The sequence below is a fragment of the Zosterops lateralis genome (genome assembly GCF_965231275.1).
Source record: "Zosterops lateralis genome assembly, chromosome: 8".
NCBI lineage: Eukaryota > Metazoa > Chordata > Aves > Passeriformes > Zosteropidae > Zosterops > Zosterops lateralis.
Window position 1 is genome coordinate 27133653 of NC_139768.1, and position 19312 is coordinate 27152964.

At 43.5% G+C, this 19312-nt stretch overlaps 1 protein-coding gene across 3 annotated transcripts in view; it reads left to right on the forward strand.

Annotated features, from left to right (window-relative positions):
- The window catches only part of MGMT (O-6-methylguanine-DNA methyltransferase), a 139749-nt gene that overhangs the window by 103197 nt on the left and 17240 nt on the right, over nt 1-19312 (forward strand). For all 3 annotated transcript variants that reach the window (XM_083865903.1, XM_083865902.1, XM_083865904.1), the window contains exon 4: nt 5749-5906. In XM_083865903.1, coding sequence (XP_083722029.1) covers nt 5749-5906 — 158 coding nt within the window. The remainder of the gene's footprint in view (nt 1-5748; nt 5907-19312) is intronic.

Sequence of the window (19312 nt, forward strand, 5' to 3'; positions counted from 1 at the left end):
ATTTTATATTTAAATTATATATTATATATTATATTTATTATATAATTATAATATGTGTTATATATTATATAATATTTATATCTTATATATTTAATTTATATTATATTTAATATATTATTATATTATAATTATACATTTAATTTTAATATTTAAAATATTTTATAAATAGACATCTATTTTATAAATATGTTATGGGAGCTGCTATGACATTCTCATGGTATTTATTTATCCTAAGGAAGCTGCCAGCTTCTGGCTTTCCCCCAGGGAATATCCCAGCAGAGTCATTGTCCCTTCCTCTCAGCATAGCTCAAGGTCCACCTTGTTTCCCTCTAGTTTCTGAAGGGCTGAGGCAGAAAGCAGCTCAGAAATAAATCATGAACATCCTGCCCCCAGCCTTTCCCTGGTTTTTATCATGGCTGAGCTATTTGGGATGATCCCGGGGCCAATCTGCTGCTTACATGTTTATTTTGGAAGCACCTTAGAAACTTCCAGTTCTTGGCAGTGGCTCTGGAAGGAGCCTGTTAAACTGAAACAGGTGCTGCTGCTGCTGCTGCTTTCCTCCCCCTCTGCTAAAACCAGCTTTTCCTTCCTTCCATCCCATAGGAACAGGAGGAGGCACAGGAGAGGCAGGGCTGGGCTGGAGCTTTGGGAAGACACCTCTCAGCTGTGTGGGTGCAGGAGCCAGCTGCTCCTCGGGCTTGGGCAGCCTCTGAAAAGGGCTGGAATGGACAGAAATATACAGGATTGCAGGAGGAATGGTATGGAATAGCTGTGGTGTGTGAAAACCCCAATCCTGTGGTGGATTTCCATGTCAGAATTGATCCTTGGGCTCTCTTGGACATCACCACCACAGGCTGGAGATGTGCAGTAACAGCAGTGGGGGCCTAGCCTGAAAAAAAGCTCTTTGGGAGACACATCCAACTGGAAAAAATACATATTTCTTTATAGATGTCTTCACATAGCTTAAAACGAGCTTTTATTTCTGATAGAGGAGTTTGTAGTTTTGATGAAGCATCCCCATGTAAAACCGTGTTGGTTGTGTGGAGCTGAATATCTATTTACCCCAAATATCCTCAATAAGTTAAGGCAGAAATGTGACAGACATGTGACACTGCTGCCGTATTAGTGGGCACTACGTTACTGCAAACAAAAAAAAAAATCTGGATCAAAAAATAAAATATAATATAATAAAAATAAATTAAATTTAAATAAAATATAAAATGCACACTAAACCCCAACAGCAACAATTGTTTGTTGGCCAGGTAAAAATACAAAACCCTCCACTTTGAATTTTTTGGGATGCCAGCACCCAGCATAATTCAGCAGTGAAAACAAGTGGACTGGCAGACTCTAATGACTGGAAGTGATTTAAATAACATTAATGATGTTTAAATGAATGTTTCTCATGGCTCCAGCCCCACTGAAAAAAAAAAAAAATTTGGTTTTTTTAAGGAAAAATAAAAAATTCTCAAGGGTGAAAGCAAAGCAGTCAGATTTCTTACATATTTTGTTTAGGGTTTGGGTTTTTTATTTTTCAATGAACACACTTATGTTACTTTCCTGTATAAAAGTAAAATTGCATCTTGTTGATCACAAGTTTACGACTTATATTTTCCATAGGTAAAATAGTGAATGGACATTAAGAAAGGCCTTTTTTTTCTTTTTCATTCCTGAAGTTTAGGCCCAGGAAGTTCATATGACTCTTTAGGTGTGTGTTTTTCTCTAAACTTCAACTTGTTCCTGTCCATCATGACTGAGAGGTGCTCAGAGATCCGTGCCTGGAGAAGGATGTTGAGAAACCGAGAAATCTGATGCTGAGCAGAGGGATTTCCTTCCAGGGGGGGAATTTCCCATGATGTAACTCCTCTGCTCTTCTTACCAATGTTTTGAGACCACTTTGACTCTGCTTTTTGAAAGGTACTTCAGGCTTTGAAGCCTGAGAAAATCCTTTAAAAGGCAGCTGGTGTTTTCAGTGGGATATTTAATGCTGAGGTAGTTTGTCGAAGTTCTGCTGTGCAAGTTTGGAAAGGGAAAGGGGAGGAGGGAAGGGCAGGAGGGCCAGCAGAAGACACCCATGCATGAGTTATGTGCCTTCTTTTTCTTTATTAAAGCTGTCAAATTCCCAGGAATAGCTGTTGCCATCTCGAGCCAAGCAAAATTAATACGAAGGTTTGCCTTTTTTTCCAAGTCCCTGCCAATTTGAAGCTCTGGGTGTGTGTGTTGGCACGTGGAGGTTGTATCCTGCAGGAAAAGAAGTCAGTGCATTCCTGGAAAGCAAATTCATTTCTGCCTTGCAAAGCATTCCCTTTCCTGGCCAAGGTGGAGGTGGCAGGTGTTGGGAAAGCCTCTGGTGTTGAATTGCTGGGAGAACGGCCCCACCAAAAACATCTGGAGATGTTCAGCAGTGGCAGGGCACTGTGATGAAAAGCAGCAATTAAAAAGAAAATTAAAAAATAATTTCTATCCAAACTCTCCTGCCAGGGAATACCTGGAGAAGTGAGGAAGGTCTGTGTGATGGTTTGGCTTGGAATGGAACCTCAAAGCCCACCCAGTGCCACCCCTGCCACGGCAGGGACACCTCCCACTGTCCCAGGCTGCTCCAAGCCCCAGTGTCCAACCTGGCCTTGGGCGCTGCCAGGGATCCAGGGGCAGCCACAGCTGCTCTGGGCACCCTGTGCCAGGGCCTGCCCACCCTGCCAGGGAACAATTCCTTCCCAAAATCCCATCTAAATTTATCCTCTTCCAGCCAAACCCTGTGTCCTGTCCCTCCATCCCTTGTCCCAAGCCCCTCTCCAGCTCTCCTGGAGCCCTGTTAGGCCCTGGAAGGTGCTCCCAGAGTCTCCCTGTCTGCTCCCCACATGTGTTGAGGGTGACTGATGGTGGTTGGGTGCTCTTGGGCTGGTCCCTGTCTGCAGTTGGAGGCAGAGCCCGGAGCTGCTGCTCCCAGAGCCATGAGGAGATGGAGTTTTTCTGTTTTATTTTGACATTGCAGGCCAAATGATTTCCAGACTCCCAAGAATGGGAAACAGGATGATGTGAAAAACATAAGGAGACCATAGCTATGAGCACTCTTCGTGCTCCTCTGGATAAATGGAGCAGAAAAGTCTCCTCACTTCTCTCCCAGGTTTCAGAGGAGTTATTGTCATTATATTCTCTCATTATTATTTTGTTATAGCTCCAATAATTCACAGTAAAAGAAAGCCATATTCTGCTGTGTTGTACCTGTGTGAAATAATGCATTTTCTGTGGTGTTGGGAGCTTGGTTTGAAGTCCATGTCACGGAGATTTGTGTACAAAAGTTTGTGCATGGATTCTTTTTCTTTTAGCAGAGATATTACTAATCAGAAAAACAGCATAAACTAGACACCAGTTTTTAAAAGCAACTTGATCCTACTTCACATGCATAAAGGAAAGTCAAAAGCATCAATTTGATAAATAAATGGAAAGAGAAATAAAATTAACACTTAAGTCCTGCCAAACTGGATCCAAAGCTGATTCTGCATATTTGTTTTGCCTCTGCTCCAAGCCATGGACTCCTGTGCAGCTGCTGGAGTGTTTTAATTGTCCTTCTCCACTTTCCCATCAGTAATTACGTGGCCTTCAGTGGCTCACAATTAATCAGAAGCTGAGTTGGGGCTGGGGGAATGGCAGAGCTGTTTGATCAGGCACCAAGCGAGCCAGGGCTCCACTTCTGAGCTGTGCCCTGGCCCCTGGCGTACCCCTGATCCCATCCAGAGGCTCCGCTGATTATCCCAGGATCCCGGCTCCACACTGGGCTGGATCAGGCTCTGGAGATGTTGGGTCTCTCTGCAGAGCTGCCTCATGGCCAAAGCAGAACCAGGCTCTTCGATGCCATTCCTGGAGCATCACTTGGTTCATTTGGCTTTGGCTTTTTCCTTGGAGGGGTCTCACATTTCCTTTCCCGTCCTCACAGCACACTCAGGTGTTGGAACCTGGGCACTGAGAATTTCAGGCTTTCTGTGCTGACAGGCACTGACCCTCAAGCAAACACTGCATTGACCTGAGGCTGGAAAAGGCTTCCAAAATTGAGTGACAGCACTGGGATTGTGGGTGTGGAGTTTGGATAGAAGTGTGTGATATCACAGGGTGCAAAACTTAGAGTTTAAGGGTTTAGAATATAGTAATATATATAAAGCAAAATGGAGGCTTTAAGGTGGAAACTGAGTCCTTCTTTTTCACCTTCTTCTTCATGGGTCTGGGTGGTGTTTTGCAATTGGGTAGAAAAATCCACATTGTGGACCATGGGTGGTTGGTTATTGGGTTAAAAGTAAAAATAATTTAGGTGTCATCTCATAATTTATCCTTAAAAGGCCTTGTAGAGAAAGAGATTTGACTCCATTTTTAGTTGGTTAGGTAGAAGTGCTGTAGAACTCACAGTTTGTGAGACTGTACAGTTTGTGGGACTGTAATATAGATAAGAATTAATAAACATCTGAGTCCAAACAAGAAATACTGTCTCGAGCATTTAATCCCGACTCTGGCAGAAAAGAAGATAAAAAGCAACACTCAGGAGTTGGGATTGGTTTGCTCTGTCCCTGTACCTGGCTGACACAATCACTCTGATTTTCTCTTCCCTTGTCTCAGGTTCACACATATTTTGATGTTGCCACAGTTTTCATTTTCTTGCTTTCGGGCACATCCAGCCTCTCACCAGAAGTCTCTGCTGTTGAGGTCTAGCATTGAGGAACTTCTGGCTCTGGCTTTGTTTCCAGCTGGGAGAAAAAGCTACAAGGATCAGGAACCCTTTGGATGGCCCCTCAGTGGTGGTGAGGGTTCTGGATATGAGAAGATTGCTGGCAGGGGTTGCTGTTTCTGGCCATCACCCTTAATGTTGTCTCCATCATTTCTCATGGGTGCACTGCTCATGGGCTGTGTGGTTATTGCTGTCCTCACACAGGTCTCTGCAGTTCTGAGAGACACCCCCCACCACACCCCAGCCTTGGGAAGCACCAGGGTTCCCTTTTTCACCGCTCTCATCCACGTGTTGCTCTTCCAGAGGAAAAGAAAAAAAAAAAAAAGGAGCACAGAAACAAGAAAAGAAGCACATTTTTATTTACAGGTGCTTTCTGTTCGCTCACTTTGCTCCTCAGCCCCTGCAAGCACGAGCTGCCATTGAAAATCAAATGAATTCTCAATTGCTTCCTTCCAATTCAATCAGGGGAGGGAAGCAGAGACCTGCCAGGGCGCTGGAGGAAGCGGGGCCGGGGAAGGCAGGAGCAGCAGGGAGCTGCTTCCTTCCCTCCTTCCCCAGGGATGGGCCTGGGGACAAGAGACTGCACCCCCAGGGGACACAGAAGAGGAGCCTTACCTCCATCCATCCTGGAAGCACAAGGATGTGTCACCCACCATGGGCTTGGGTGGTGTTCTTGCTCCCTGACATTTCCCACATGGCCTTTTCCTCGTACCAATCTTCCGTGGATTTTCTTACAGGTGTTTACAGTACTGTGTCCTCTTCGCATTTGTAGGGGCGATGGGGGTGAGTTTTTGTTGCTGCTGTGAGGAATCCCTTCACTTTCCTCTGAGAAGAAAAAAGGTCTGACTCCAGATGAAATGTTTTTTATTTTGCTGGTACAATGTGAATACTCGGTTTTATCACAGCGTCACAGAGTTGTTTTGGTTGGGAGGGACTGTGTTGTTCCACTCAAGGACCAGGCTGTTCACAGCCCTGTCCAGCCTAGTTTTGTCGTTTTTCCCACTGTAATTTTGCATTTCTCTGTGTCTCTGCAGGGCAGAGTCCTCGGTGGCCTGTGAGGTGTGCGAGGGACCTGAGGAGATGCCGCAGCCCCTGCAGCAGTGCACAGCCTGGCTGAGAGCCTACTTCTGTGAGCCAGCGACCACAGGGACCCTGCCCCTGCCAGCCTTCCACCACCCCCTGCTCCAGAGAGGTCAGTGCCCCCCTCCCTGCCCTCTGCCAGCAGCCACAGGCTCCCATCTCCCTCATCTTTGCTCTATGAAATGATGTGGTTCAGCTGCTCACACTGAAAGGTTGGGGTGTGAACACACCTGAAGGGTTGGGAGCTGCTCAGTAAGGTGGCGGCTACCTAAAGTGGCTTCTGGCCACCAAGAGGGGAGGTTGAGGCTTTGACATCACTCTCTACAACTCCCTGACAGGAGGGAGCAGCCAGGGGAGGTCTGGCTCTGCACCCAGGGAATGAGGAATGGGAAGAGGGGAAATGGTCTCACATTGCGTCAGCAGAGGTTTAGATTGGAGGTTTGGGAGAATTCCTTCCTGGGAAGGGCTGTCCAGCCCTGGCACTTGGGGACATAGGTGGTCTTGGCAGCGCTGGGGAATGGTTGGAATTGATGGGCTCAGAGGGATTTTCCAACGTCAGTGATTCCCTGATTCTGTGGTTCCGTGTCCCTGTCAGGAGAAAAGTGCCAGGGAAGCAGTCAGGGATAGCCTCTGTAAGGTCACTGTGGTTTTATTCCTCATAATTATCATACAAAATACCATTATATTTTTAAACAAAGAGAATTGTTACAAAGTTGTGCTATTTATGAATTTAAATAAAAGCAAAAGCTGAGAAAAGTTCTTCCTCACCATTCCCCATTTATTGACTGTGTTCCTGAAGGCCTCATAACAGAAATTAATCATTTGAAATGAAATGGGTCCCGTTATCTTTAGTAATAATAATAATAATAATCTCCGAAGTCTGATGTTTGCAGTGCCTTCTTGCCTGCCCCAAATGCCATCATTTCTTGGTGAATGAGGGAATCTCAGAATCTGTGAGCTTTGCACAGCAGCTTTGTTTCCATGAGCGTCTTCTGTGCTTACTTTCCCATGTTATGCAAATTCCCCAGTGCCAGATCTTTCACAGTCAAATTCCAGGGTGGTACTGGGGAATCTTTTTTTATTAGTTGGGATAAAATAAAGTGTTGTGTTGTGGAAACTTTAACATCGAGGTGGATGTGAATGGGCAAAGCTGGGTAGGAAATGTTGCTGCTGCTGCTGCTCCTGCCATCTCTAAACAACAGCAGGGGAATTCTGCCTCCCAAATTATCCATCAGAAGATTATAAAACATTTAAAATAATGCTTTTTCTTTTCATTAGTTCTCCTAAATAGGCTCCTGATTTCTTTTTACCTTTGTGAATGAAATTCCTTGGTGTTAGCGGTGCTGATCTTGTTTTAGCTGCTGGTTTGGGGTTCAGCCCTGAGAGGTTTGAGTTTGTAGAAGACTTTGGTCCATCCTTTCTGTGCAGGCAACACTGCAAGGCACTGAAGAACTTTTAAAAGAGGAAAAATAAGGATATTTGTTAACAGGAAGCTAGGGAAGGGAAGGGAAGGGAAGGGAAGGGAAGGGAAGGGAAGGGAAGGGAAGGGAAGGGAAGGGAAGGGAAGGGAAGGGAAGGGAAGGGAAGGGAAGGGAAGGGAAGGGAAGGGAAGGGAAGGGAAGGGAAGGGAAGGGAAGGGAAGGGAAGGGAAGGGAAGGGAAGGGAAGGGAAGGGAAGGGAAGGGAAGGGAAGGGAAGGGAAGGGAAGGGAAGGGAAGGTTCTTCAGCGTCATCCAAGCTCAAAACCCAGGCAGGAGCTGTGGCAGGGATGGGACGTGGCTGGTGGCTGTGAACATCAGCTGAGGGTCCCTGCAGCCCAGTGGCCTTGTGAGGGGTGGCACTGGTGGTGCCACTGCCCACTGCTCCTCAGGGGTTTGATGTGACCACCTGCAGCACGGGCTGGGTGTTGTTCTCATTTCAACACGTGCACATTCAGGTTGTTTTAATTTAGCTCTGCTGTTTCTCAGCCTGGGCCCAGGTGTGTGTGTGTGTGTTTTATTGGGGGAAGGCACCTACATCATGGAAATGCTAATGAAGAATTAATTGGCTCAAATCACAATGATGTGAGAGCATTTCTGTTCTTCTGTCACTGTCTCCTACTAATACTTTCATAAAACAGAAAGAAAATTGCATCAGAAGGAATGTGGAAATAGGTGTCAAAAATTGGAAGGAACTGGTTTTAAAAGTTACTTAGGAGAAAGATGAGGTAAAAATCAAATCATGATGGATTGCACTTCAGTTTATCTGCACATCAGAATTGCAGTTTTGCTAAACTAGGAATTTGGTATTTATTTACTTTTACACATTTACATTTGAAAGTGCCTGCTCATTTCTCCAGGCACTTAAAAACGCAGAACAAACATCAGTGAGAGCATGAGGATCCAAAGCCAGAAAGGCTTTTTCTCATCACTCTGATTTGCTTCCATTTCTGTTCAGCAGCAGCTCTTCAAATGGGGCCCTGAGCAGTCTGGGACAGTGGAAGGTTTCCCTGCCCATGGCAGGGGTGGAATGGGGTGAGCTTCAAGGTCCCTCCAACCCAAACCAGGCTGGAATTCTGTGATTCCATGATCATCAAAACCTTTGGCCCTTCTTTCTCTCTCTTCCCTGTAAATATGACCTTGTACAGTACTGCTCTTTGATAGAAGATTCAAGTTCCGTCCTCCATTTTTGTAATCAGGACTGACTGTTGCATAATTCCTTCCTAATCAGTGCTTATAGCAAATTGTATTTTTTTTTCTCCACTATCCTCATCTGAGGACTGGAAGGGTTTTGCTTATGCCAAAAAAAAAAAAAAAAAAAAAAAAAAAAAAAAAAAAAACCACATTAAAAAGGTTCCTCATCTAAAAAAAAAAAAAAAAAAAAAAAAGTGTAAAGTGCTTTTGGGATGAAACAGTTCTCAATTCGTGGTCAGTTTTCTGTAGTTGCTTTTGTGTCAGCTTTGAAGACATAGCTCCTTGTGGAGAGAAAAACCGTGGCAATCAACTCTGACATAACAAAAGCAGAGAGATTTGCAGATTCAGAAAGTAGAGATGATCTGCTTTATATTTATAAAGAAATTCCATAAAAATTCATTATTTGCTGTTTCAGTGACTTCTCCTATATCTTAAATTTTTCTAAAGTGCCTTTAATTTTCTAAATTACTGTTAAATGGGGGAAATGTGTTTAAAAGCATTAAAATACAAAATGAACCATTCCTCTTGTAACTTGGCATTGGCAAAGGTGAAATCTGAATCTTGAGGCAGGCAGGAGGATCATGGAATCACAGAACCATTAGGGTTGGAAAAGACCTTTCAGATCATTCCCAGCAGCATCACCATGCTCACCACTCATCCATGTCCCCAAGTGCCACATCCACATGGTTTTTGAACATCTCCAGGGATGGTGACTCCACCACTGCACTGGAGAGACTGTGCCAGGGCTGGGCAGCTTTTCCATGAAAAATTTTTCCCTAATCTCCAATCGAAACCTCCCTGGCACAGTTTGAGGCCATGTCCCCAAATCCTGTCCCTTCTTCCCTGGGAGCAGAGCCTGACCCCTGCCTGACTCCCTGTCAGGGAGTTGTGGAGAGGGAAAAGTTTGGTTTCCCAGCACCTCCAGGAGTCCTCTCCTTCTTGGCTCTCCAGTTTTTATGCAGCCAATATATTTATTTTTAAACATAATTGAGAACATGGAACAAACTTTCAACAACCTGTGTCAGGGCCAGCATTCAATGTGGAATTTCACTGAGCAAAGGGAAAGTCAGGTTTTCCCACTGCTCTCAGTGGGGCACCTCAGAAAAATCCCTGAACATTCCTAATGAGAAATGATTAATTGCTCTTAATGTATCCTGGTCATTAGCTCCCTTTCTATATAAAGAAGAAAATTGGAGTGTTGTTATTTTGAGGGCTGTGCCTGGCATGAGTGATTTGTGGGTCTGTGGCAGGGGGAAGGTGATGCCGGCTCGGCCACTCCTGAATTTCCTGCCCTCCCTTTGTGGTGCTGTGTGTGGGGTGGCTGCAGTGGCACAGGGGTGGCTGTGGCCGTGTGTTTGCAGACCAGATGGCTCATTAGAGCACAGGAGCAGAGGAAATTGGAGACACAGCAGAGTTTTCCTTCACCCTGTGACGAGCAGCAGCCCTGGGGTTCTGCTTGCCTGCTGTGCTGTCCTCACTGGATTTAGGTATCCTTTAGATTCCTGAGGGTGGAGTTCCTCCATCCAGTCCTTGTCCTGAGAGTGTAAGTCTGGAGCAAAGCTGAGCTTTTCCCTCAGTCCAGCCCAGTTCCTTCACATGAGCTGTGAATTCCTCTGTCAGGGCTCAGAGGTCTGGAAGTGGCATTAGGGGTTTTAATGGTTTTAATGGCATTAATGGTTTTAAACTGAAAGAGGGTCAATTCACGTTGGATATTGGGCAGGAATTGTTCCCTGGAAGATGGGCAGGCCCTGGCACAGGGTGCCCAGAGCAGTTGTGGCTGCCCCTGGATCCCTGGCAGTGCCCAAGGCCAGGTTGGACACTGGGGCTTGGAGCAGCCTGGGACAGTGGGAGGTGTCCCAGCCCATGGACAGGAACATGATGGACTTTAGGGTCCCTTCCAACCCAAACCATTCCATGATTCAGTCACATTCCAAGCCAAAGGCAGAGCCCAGCTGTGCAGAAAGACTCAGGAGGAGCAGCTGAGGGTGGAGAGCAGAGAGGAGAGCTGTGCAGCTGAAATTCCCCATGCACCGTGTACGTTATTCATCCAAGAGGGGATATTGATGAAACACCTCATGCATAATGGGAGCCTTCAAAGGAGCTGGGAGCAGCTCCATCCTCCTGCCCAGGTGACGTAGCCAGGCCTGTAATCAATAATTACCCTGTGATTTCCTGCTCCTTCAGACACTTACACTGCCCAGGGGGGCTGGGAAATGCCAGTTCTGGGCTGAGGAAACTCCTCACTCTCTGTGTCACCTCCGTGGAGACACCCCTGGACTTGCCCTCCTACTTGGGGCTGTGGGGCTGTGGGATCTCCCCTCTGGAAAGCTCCCATGGGGAAAACCCTTCCATAACACATCCTGAGTACTCTGCACCCTTCCAGGAGCACCTCTTTTACTCATTTTGCAACTTTCAAAACTATAAGAAAATCCCAGCTTGCAGCAAATTGAGAAAGAAAAGTAAATTATTCTGTATTTTCCGACTGTGGCTCAGCAAAGGCCAGAGTATTTTTTATTCTTTTTGTGGTAGGAATATTTAAATCACAAGATTGTGGGGCTGTTAATTTGTCTACTTCTGAGATGACAAACTCAACATCCCCTGTTGCATCCCTTTAAAAAGGATTTCAGTGGCTGTGATGCTCACCCTAATTATGGTATCCTGAGAGTAAATTTTTCCCATGTACAATTCATCCATAGACTTTTTCAAGATATAAAAATTATTTCAATAAGAAAAGCATTTACATTACTAAAACAAATGTCAGATCTCTTTTTCCCTTCCTTAAAATTAAAGTTAAAAAATTGCAAGAATCATTGACTTGGTTGAGATAGTGTCAAGAAAAGCTGGAAGGTTTGAAGCTTCAGGTGCCAGTTTGGGGATAAACTGTCTGCAACTTTTTTCAATACATATTTTCATATTTCAGGCATGCACATGTTCAGGTCCAATGTATTTAGTCAATTCTGTGGTGACCTTTTTGTTCTGATGTCTTTAAGTGTAGACTTATGATCAGATTTTGCTTCAAGGAGCAGTCCCTGGGATTTACTTCATCTTAGAGATATAGATATAGATTAGATATAGATAGATGTTAGATATAGATAGAGATAGAGATAGAGATAGAGATATAGATAAGATGTAGATATATATTTATGATTAAAGCATAACCATCCTTAGTAGGAAAAGCAGCAAACTCAGCCAACTGGGAGACCAGGTTGAGTCCTGGTATCATCTCTCCATTTCCAGTAAAAATGGAAAATTCAATTCATATATCTAGGAAAGTGGGAATCCACCAGGTTATATAAACTGCCAGAGACATGGATAGATGGGAGATTGGGAAGGAATTGTTCCCTGGGAGGGTGGTGAGGGGATGGGATGGAATTCCCAAAGCAGCTGTGTCTGCCCCTGAATCCCTGGCACTGCCCAAGGCCAGGTTGGATGTTGGGGCTTGGAGCAACCTGGGATAGTTGAAGGTGTGGGACTGGATGAGTTCTAAGGTCTCTTCCAACCCAAATTATGGGATTCTGTATTTATATTTTGCAGTTTTGAGCTGCTCTGTTCACTTGCTGAGGAGGAGGCAGGACTTGCCCTTTCCTATGCAAATACGAAATGTCATTTTTACCACTGTAAAATGTCATTTTTACCACTGATTTTTGCTGTAATTTGTGAAATTCTCTTAATTTGGTACTAGAGGTTCAATTCATTAAAGGAAAAAAAAAGTTGAGAGATGTTTCTGGTTTTTCCTTTCTCAACCCTGCAGCTTCATCAGACATGCAAATACATTTCTATTTAGGCTTTTAGAAAGTGTTAAATATGAAATAATCTGCTCGGAAATGTTCATACTTCACATATCTGGACATGGCAGATTCAAGTGCAGAGAGCTGACAAGCTTTCCTATTTCTGTCTGCCAAATCAAAATTCAAATTCCAGAGACTGGCATCTCCTTTTATTACCATTTCATGTGAGAGGAGTTTTGATAAGCAGAAAGTCACTGTTTTGTGAGACATTTAATGGATTTTTACAATCCAATACTTTCCTACAATTTTCTGCAAACAGAAATCAATCCTCTCCAACCTTCAGAAATGGAAACAGCAAAACCCCAAAATAGCCCAGTTACTTTTATACCTCTAATTCTTTTTCCAGCCCAATTGGCCCATTGCTTTCTATCAACTATATGTATTTAAAACAAAACTAAACAAAAAAAATCAATACAAATGCATTCTGGACAGAGATATCTGCAAAATTCCTGACCCAATTCCTGTTGAATTCACACCAAAATTCCCATAATTTCTAGTGGAAGCCCGAGTGGTTTTAAGTGTATCTTAAATACTTTTATTGAAGTTCATAGGTTAAATTGTCTGCCAAATGTGGGCCATTTAGGACAATTCAGGCCCTCTTAGGTGGAAATTTCCTTTTTCACAGCACTGATTCCAGGTGTTGATAGGGTTTTGGTGGAGCCTTTCAGGGTGTCCATCACTGATGTGACCTTGGAAGAGTCTCAGGATGGAGAGAGCAGTGTGTGTCTGTCCTGTAATGGGGAAAGCAGTGAAAGGGTCATTTATTTAATATATATATATATATATTTCCAGTAAGACAATCCTTGCTTGCCAGTATTCTTAAGATTATTACAGGTAGGCCATAATTAGAATAAAGGAGCATTTTATAAATAGGGTTCTTTTAGGTAAAAGTGGGTTGAAGGTCCACGGCCCATGTTCACCTGTGCAATGGCAATATTTTTACTTGTTCTCAGAGAATTTGAGGGTATTCAATATTCAAGACTCTGAAACAGCTGCAGAGATGTGTGGATTTTGAAATTATTCCAGACTTTTGTTTAGAAAGAAAGAGTTTGTGTTTTGGTAATGGGGTACTGGGCAGGGATTCTTCCCTGTGAGGGTGGTGAGGGGATGAGATGGAATTCCCAGATTTGCTGTGGCTGCCCCTGGATCCCTGGCAGTGCCCAAGGCCAAGCTGGACATTGGGGCTTGGAGCAGCCTGGGACAGTGGAAGGTGTCCCTGCCATGGCAGGGGTGACACTGGGTGGCCTTTAAGGTCCCTCCCAACCCAAACCATTCCATGATTCCATGATAAATATTTGCACAGAACTGTACTTGGATGAAAATCAGGGCAGCTTCACTCTAAAATCAGCAGCTCTAAAAGCCACGTGCGTGTGAGGCTTCTTTATAAAGTGAATTTGCTCAAAATCACATCTCTTTTCTCCCCATGAAATGAAAGGAATCAGTTGACCCTGATCTAAGAAACATTTTGACCAACCTGGTAACTTTTGACATTGCTGCTTGTAGATGAGATTTAGATTAAAAGGCAAGAATTTAAGGTGGAAAAACCCCACCAGTGCAGGAAAATGACTTTTTTTGTCCAGAATCGTGTGCTCATCTTCACCCAGAGCCCCAGACCTCAGCACTTGCTCTCATTGCAGACCTGTGAGGAATAAGTTTAATTTAATTCATTTTTCCTTTGATTTGTTGGCTGGCCTGCCACACATGCAGCCTCACGTAACCTTTGCACCCCTCCTTAATAAAAACCCATGCAATCAAGATAAAAGGAAAGGATTTTATAAATACAGCCTCCCACACCCGTTTTATTAATGAACTTCCAGGCAAGTTTACTTAAAACGTCATATCGATAGAAAATGCCATCAATACTCAAATACATTTAACCTGTTTGGTGTTTCAAAGGTAATGTGCTTAATGGGACTGTTACTATGGTGAGCACCTTGTTTCTAAGTAATATTGTTAATTTTTTTTCAGGAAATGACAATATTGTGACATTTCTGACAGCCTTTTTATTAGGGGCACATAAATAAATTCATCTGAGGGAAAAAAAAACATAATAAAGGTATTTTGCTGCTCCTTGACCTAAGGATGCCCCTTTCTGACCCGTTCCCAAGATGTTTTTCCACATCTCCTGACCAGTTTATTTTCTGACCATTTTATTCTGGGGGAAACAAGGTCTCACTTAGCTGGAAAAACACACTTTTCACTAGAAATTTGCATCCCGCACTCTTCTCAGAATAAAATATGCAAGAACAACATAAATGGCATACTTCTTTTTTTTCCTTTCTTTCTTTTTTCCCCATGAATTGGGCCTTTGATGTTCAAGAGGAGCCAGTATTAAAGGACATCCCTAGAAGGCTGTAGAAATTGTCCCTATTTATGACAAATGTAAAATAGTACAAATCTAGCTGAATGTGATGGTGTCATTAGTTTGTGAATCGCATCCTCGAAAATAACTGTGGAGGAGCCAAATCGGTTTAAAAGAAGATAACAAAATGGTTTAAGCTACTTAGGTTGAATGCCAATTATATTTTAATATTCAACTGAGCATATTTTACTAAGAAAAAAGGCAGCGTCGACGCATGCATAACTCATTGGCAGCGTCGACCAGCTGTGCCACTCTTCTCTTCGAATCACTTTGTGCATTTTAGTAGCATGGTAATTTAGTAGAGAACTACCTGAGTGATGGCATTTTCAATGAGCAGGTAATCTACAGAGAATTTTTATATGGTTATGAGTTCTGTGCTTCAGCCTGGCAACACAAAAATACATCAAGACCAATTACGGTATCAACTTTCAGCGTGATACCCTTGCCACGCAAGTGCATGTATTTCTGCCCCAGGCATTTCAAATTGCATCTAATTTGAAATCTTTGGGGTTTTAATTAAATTTCAGAATATATGGAATTCTTCATTAGTACCTGCTCTGAATAGCAGATTATACTTCTCTCAGTCTCTCGTTAAAGAAGTAGGCTGTGGTAAATAGCATGTTCAAGAACTGATCATTTGTGGTGCCTGGATATTGGGAACAGAAATAGTGAAATGCAAAATAATATCAAAAAGATTATTAGTCCAGTGAGGGACTCTTGATTTGTATTTTAATGGAATTTTACATTTCTCTTAATGATTTGCAAATTGTCCTCTGATTATAAGATGCATTAAGCTTTTCATTTTAATGGAGAGACACAGCCATTAGCAGAAATTTTTTTTCTGTCTTCTTTTTAGAGTGCTTCCCTGCAGCAGATAAATATTGAAACCATTAACACCTTTTGATGTACTTTATAGTGCTGCAGCTTGGACCAATACATGAATGAACATCACCCTTTTATATTTTAGCACTTTGCTGGAAGCTCCTGGTTGTCGTTCCTTGGGTGAACAATGACCGGAGCCCCGCGTTTCCCTACGTCTATTTCCTTATAATTAATGTTCCAAATGTTTCGGGGAACATCATTCATATTTAATGCCAAAAGAAGTAGTAAAGCCAACAAAAGTCAAGATCTGAAATGCAGATGGAGGGTGCTGTGACCTTAGCTCTGACCATCCTTCCGGGGAGGAGGGTTTGTTAGGGATCCGCAGTGGGCGAGAATACAACCGGCTCCTTTGTTGCAGGCTCCGGAATACCCGAGCACTCTTCATTTGTCAATCTGAAAGTCAAATTTCCTCCTTGCTTTCAGCTTAACGTGAACCCTTAATGTTGTATAAACATGTTGTGCCTGTGCTGACTTCATTGGGTTTGGCAGGAGAGCACGGGATGAAGGCCAGCCTCTTTTTTGTGGCGGCTTGCAAAGCATGAGGAGGATTTTACTGATGCTGCAGGTTTATGTAAAACAACGGGGCTGTTACATCAGGCAAATGTGTGATTGTGAACCTTATCAACTGAGGAAAATCCCTGTAATATTCTTCAGATGCTTTGGAAAATCAAATCATTCTTGAAGAGGTGCAGGACTGGGGTGTTTCCCCAACCCCAGCTGCATCTCACTCCCCAAATAATCCCAATTTCTGTCTGTGCCTTCGCAGACTCCTCCTCTCCTGGCACATTACCTGTGAGAACTTCCTCCAAGCAAGGCACTGATTTTAGGGCTGCCTGGTAATTGAGCAACTCGAATCTCTGAAATCCCATCAGGGGTCACTGGTAGGACTGCTCCTCTGTTTGCTTCCAGGATGTCTGTTTAAATAATTTGGATCTCGGGAATTCCAGTTGCACTTCATTTGAGCAGCGCTGTGTGATGGCTCTGGGATCAGTCAAGGGGCTGAGTGACTTCATGGGATCACACTTCACCTCCTCCCAGTTGTTTTGTTGGCTGCTTAAATACATAATCCTTGAAAGAAAAAAGGAACAAAAGCAAGAAAAAGCAAAAACACACCTTAACTTTGAGACTGAAGCAAGAAGATTCTGGGAATTATTTGCTGCTGCTGCAGCATTCTTGGAAGGATGTTGTGAATTAGTGTTTGGAAAGTGCTGTGTACATCTTAGCTCCATCTATTAGGTATTTAAAACTCAATAATAAATTAATATAAATTAAAAAAAAATCAGTACTTTGATACTGACTTCATTTGTATGCAGTGAGGAAATAGTTCCATTTTATTGCATTTAAGCACTTTAATGAGTATTATTTTTAACCTGCACGTTCACAAAGGAACTTATAGAAAGCTGAAGAATTTGCCGTTCCTTTTTTAGCCCAGCGAGGATCTTACACTTTGTTCACGTAGTGAAGCACATTTGCATTGCATGTTTCATATATTAATTTTCTAGGCCAGGTTATCTTTGGCAACAGGATCTTCACAAAGCAACTGAGGGTGCAGATTTCTTGATCCAGAGTCCTTCGGGAGTGGATATTTGGGGCCGTGCTGAAAAATGAATCTGTAAAAACACCTCATCAGTGGAAGTCTAAATGGAATTAGAGAGATAAAGCAATTTTATGGGAAGCAGGGAAAAATAGAGGAGAGATGCTGGGGCCTCACAACCTCCTCTGCCATCAGCCTTGCTGGAGGAGAACATCAGGATACCTGTGTTGATAATCCAGTGGTGACCCAGTGTGATCAAAGGTTTGCAGAGAATTAATGTTTCCTTTCTCCCAAATAACCTGGCTTGGTGTTGCCCTGTTCCCTGAGTGGATATAAAATAGGTTTGTGGAAGTACTTGGGGGATGCAAGGGATTCCTTCTGGATGAGTGTCTTGGATTGGAAGGGAATTTAAAGATCCTTGAGTTCCAAATCTGTATAACATTCCAAATATGTAGCAGATGATATTGCAGTGTGGGAGAAGAAATATTCCTCTTCTTGTAAGATGATAAAACAAATTCCAGTTTGCAAAATCAGTTTTACACAAGCTGATGTCAAAATCATTGGATTTATTTTCCCTTTCATAAAATCCTAGAATTGTTTGGGGTGGAAGGCACCTTAAATCCCATCCAGTGCCACTGGATGTGCACACCTTCCACTGTCCCAGGCTGCTCCAAGCCCCATCCAGCCTGGCCTTGGGCACTGCCAGGGATCCAGGGACAGCCACAGCTTCTCTGGGAATTCCATCCCTTCACCACCTTCACAGGGAAGGATTTCTTCCCAATATTCCATCTATCCCTGTTCTCTGGCAGTGGGAAGCCATTCCCTGTGTCCTGGCACTTCACCCCTTGCCCAAAGTCCCTCTTCAGCCTCTTTCCCTTTCCCTTTCTCTTTCCTTATCATGGGAGCATGTTGGAGCTCTGCAATGATGACCAATAGTCTTGTAGGACCTATCTATGAGTTTTAGAGCCCATGTCTAACACTTCCTTCATGGTGGTTCTGGATTTTGTTTCCTGAGGTGGGATTTGAGGTTCTTGTTAAGGTTTGTCACTTTACTTTTCCAAATTTACCCAATTTGTGCTCAATTTTGCTGCCCAATTTTGCACTCCCAGGTTTAGTTGATGATCCCTGGCCAAGTCTCAAACCAAAGGTTCTGATGAGTTGTAAATTTTGATGTTAGTGAGCTTAATTTATCGGAACAAGTTGGAAATTGTGCTTTATCAAGGTGTGTGAGCATTTATCTACACCTTGTCTTTTGGATTCATTAGTATTGGAGTGACACTTGCAGCATATCCGTAAATCTGGGGAGTTTTCTGCAGAACCTCCCTGCTTGTTCCAGCCTAACTCTGACCAGAGGGTGCTGCCTTCCCATCAGTGTGATCAGGAAACTGCATCTCCTCTGATTTATTTAGGATCTGTGGGCAGGTTTGGGTGTCCCATTGACAGGACGAGTCAGAAGGACTGCAACCTGTGAGGCTTTTCTGCTGAGTTCCAACAATGCAGATTGAGGTGAATTCAGTTTAATTGTTGTTATTTCCTCTGGAGAAGGAGAGGAGTGACCTTCCCAGGACTGGCAAAAACAAGAACTCCAAGACAGGGAGGAAAAAGGACAGTGGAGGTGGGTGCATTCAGTGCACACCACCAGGAATTTCTGAATTTTGAGTCAGTGTGGGCAATTGGTGACGTCTTGTGACACAGGGCCATGAGGGAGAACATTTCAGGCTTGCTTCTGTCTGCAAGGTGCAGCTGAGGAGGAGAATTTTGAAGCCTCCCAGGTGAAGTTCTTGGTGAGTCCCAGCTCCCTGACGAAGAGAAATAGAGGCAAGTCCCTCATTTATTTCTCTCTCGAATGGGGAAATAGAAATTTAATTTTCTGGCCCAGTCACTTAGAAATTGCAGCTGAGCTGGTGCGTGGTGTCTCTGGAAGGCCCATTCTGTGTCTGTTCCAGAACAGGAGGAAGGGTTGGATGGCAGTAAATAATGATAAAATATGGCCAGTTAAGCTGAGTTTGCAGTGATAAGGCAGTGGTTGAGTTCCTTTGATCTGCAGGTCTCTTGTATTTATGTCTACAGCAGCTCCTGTGTGGATTTAAAATGTCCATAAAGTCATTAAAAGGTTATTTTTATGTACCTTACACAATTTCCTGCTCCCAAAATTGACGTATTTGAAACAAAGCAAAGAATATTTGCTCCTGGAATGAGATTTTGAATGGGAAATGTTAGCCTGGAGAAAATTTCTGTCCCTGATCATTCACCCTGGAGTTAAGGCATTGTAGAAATACCA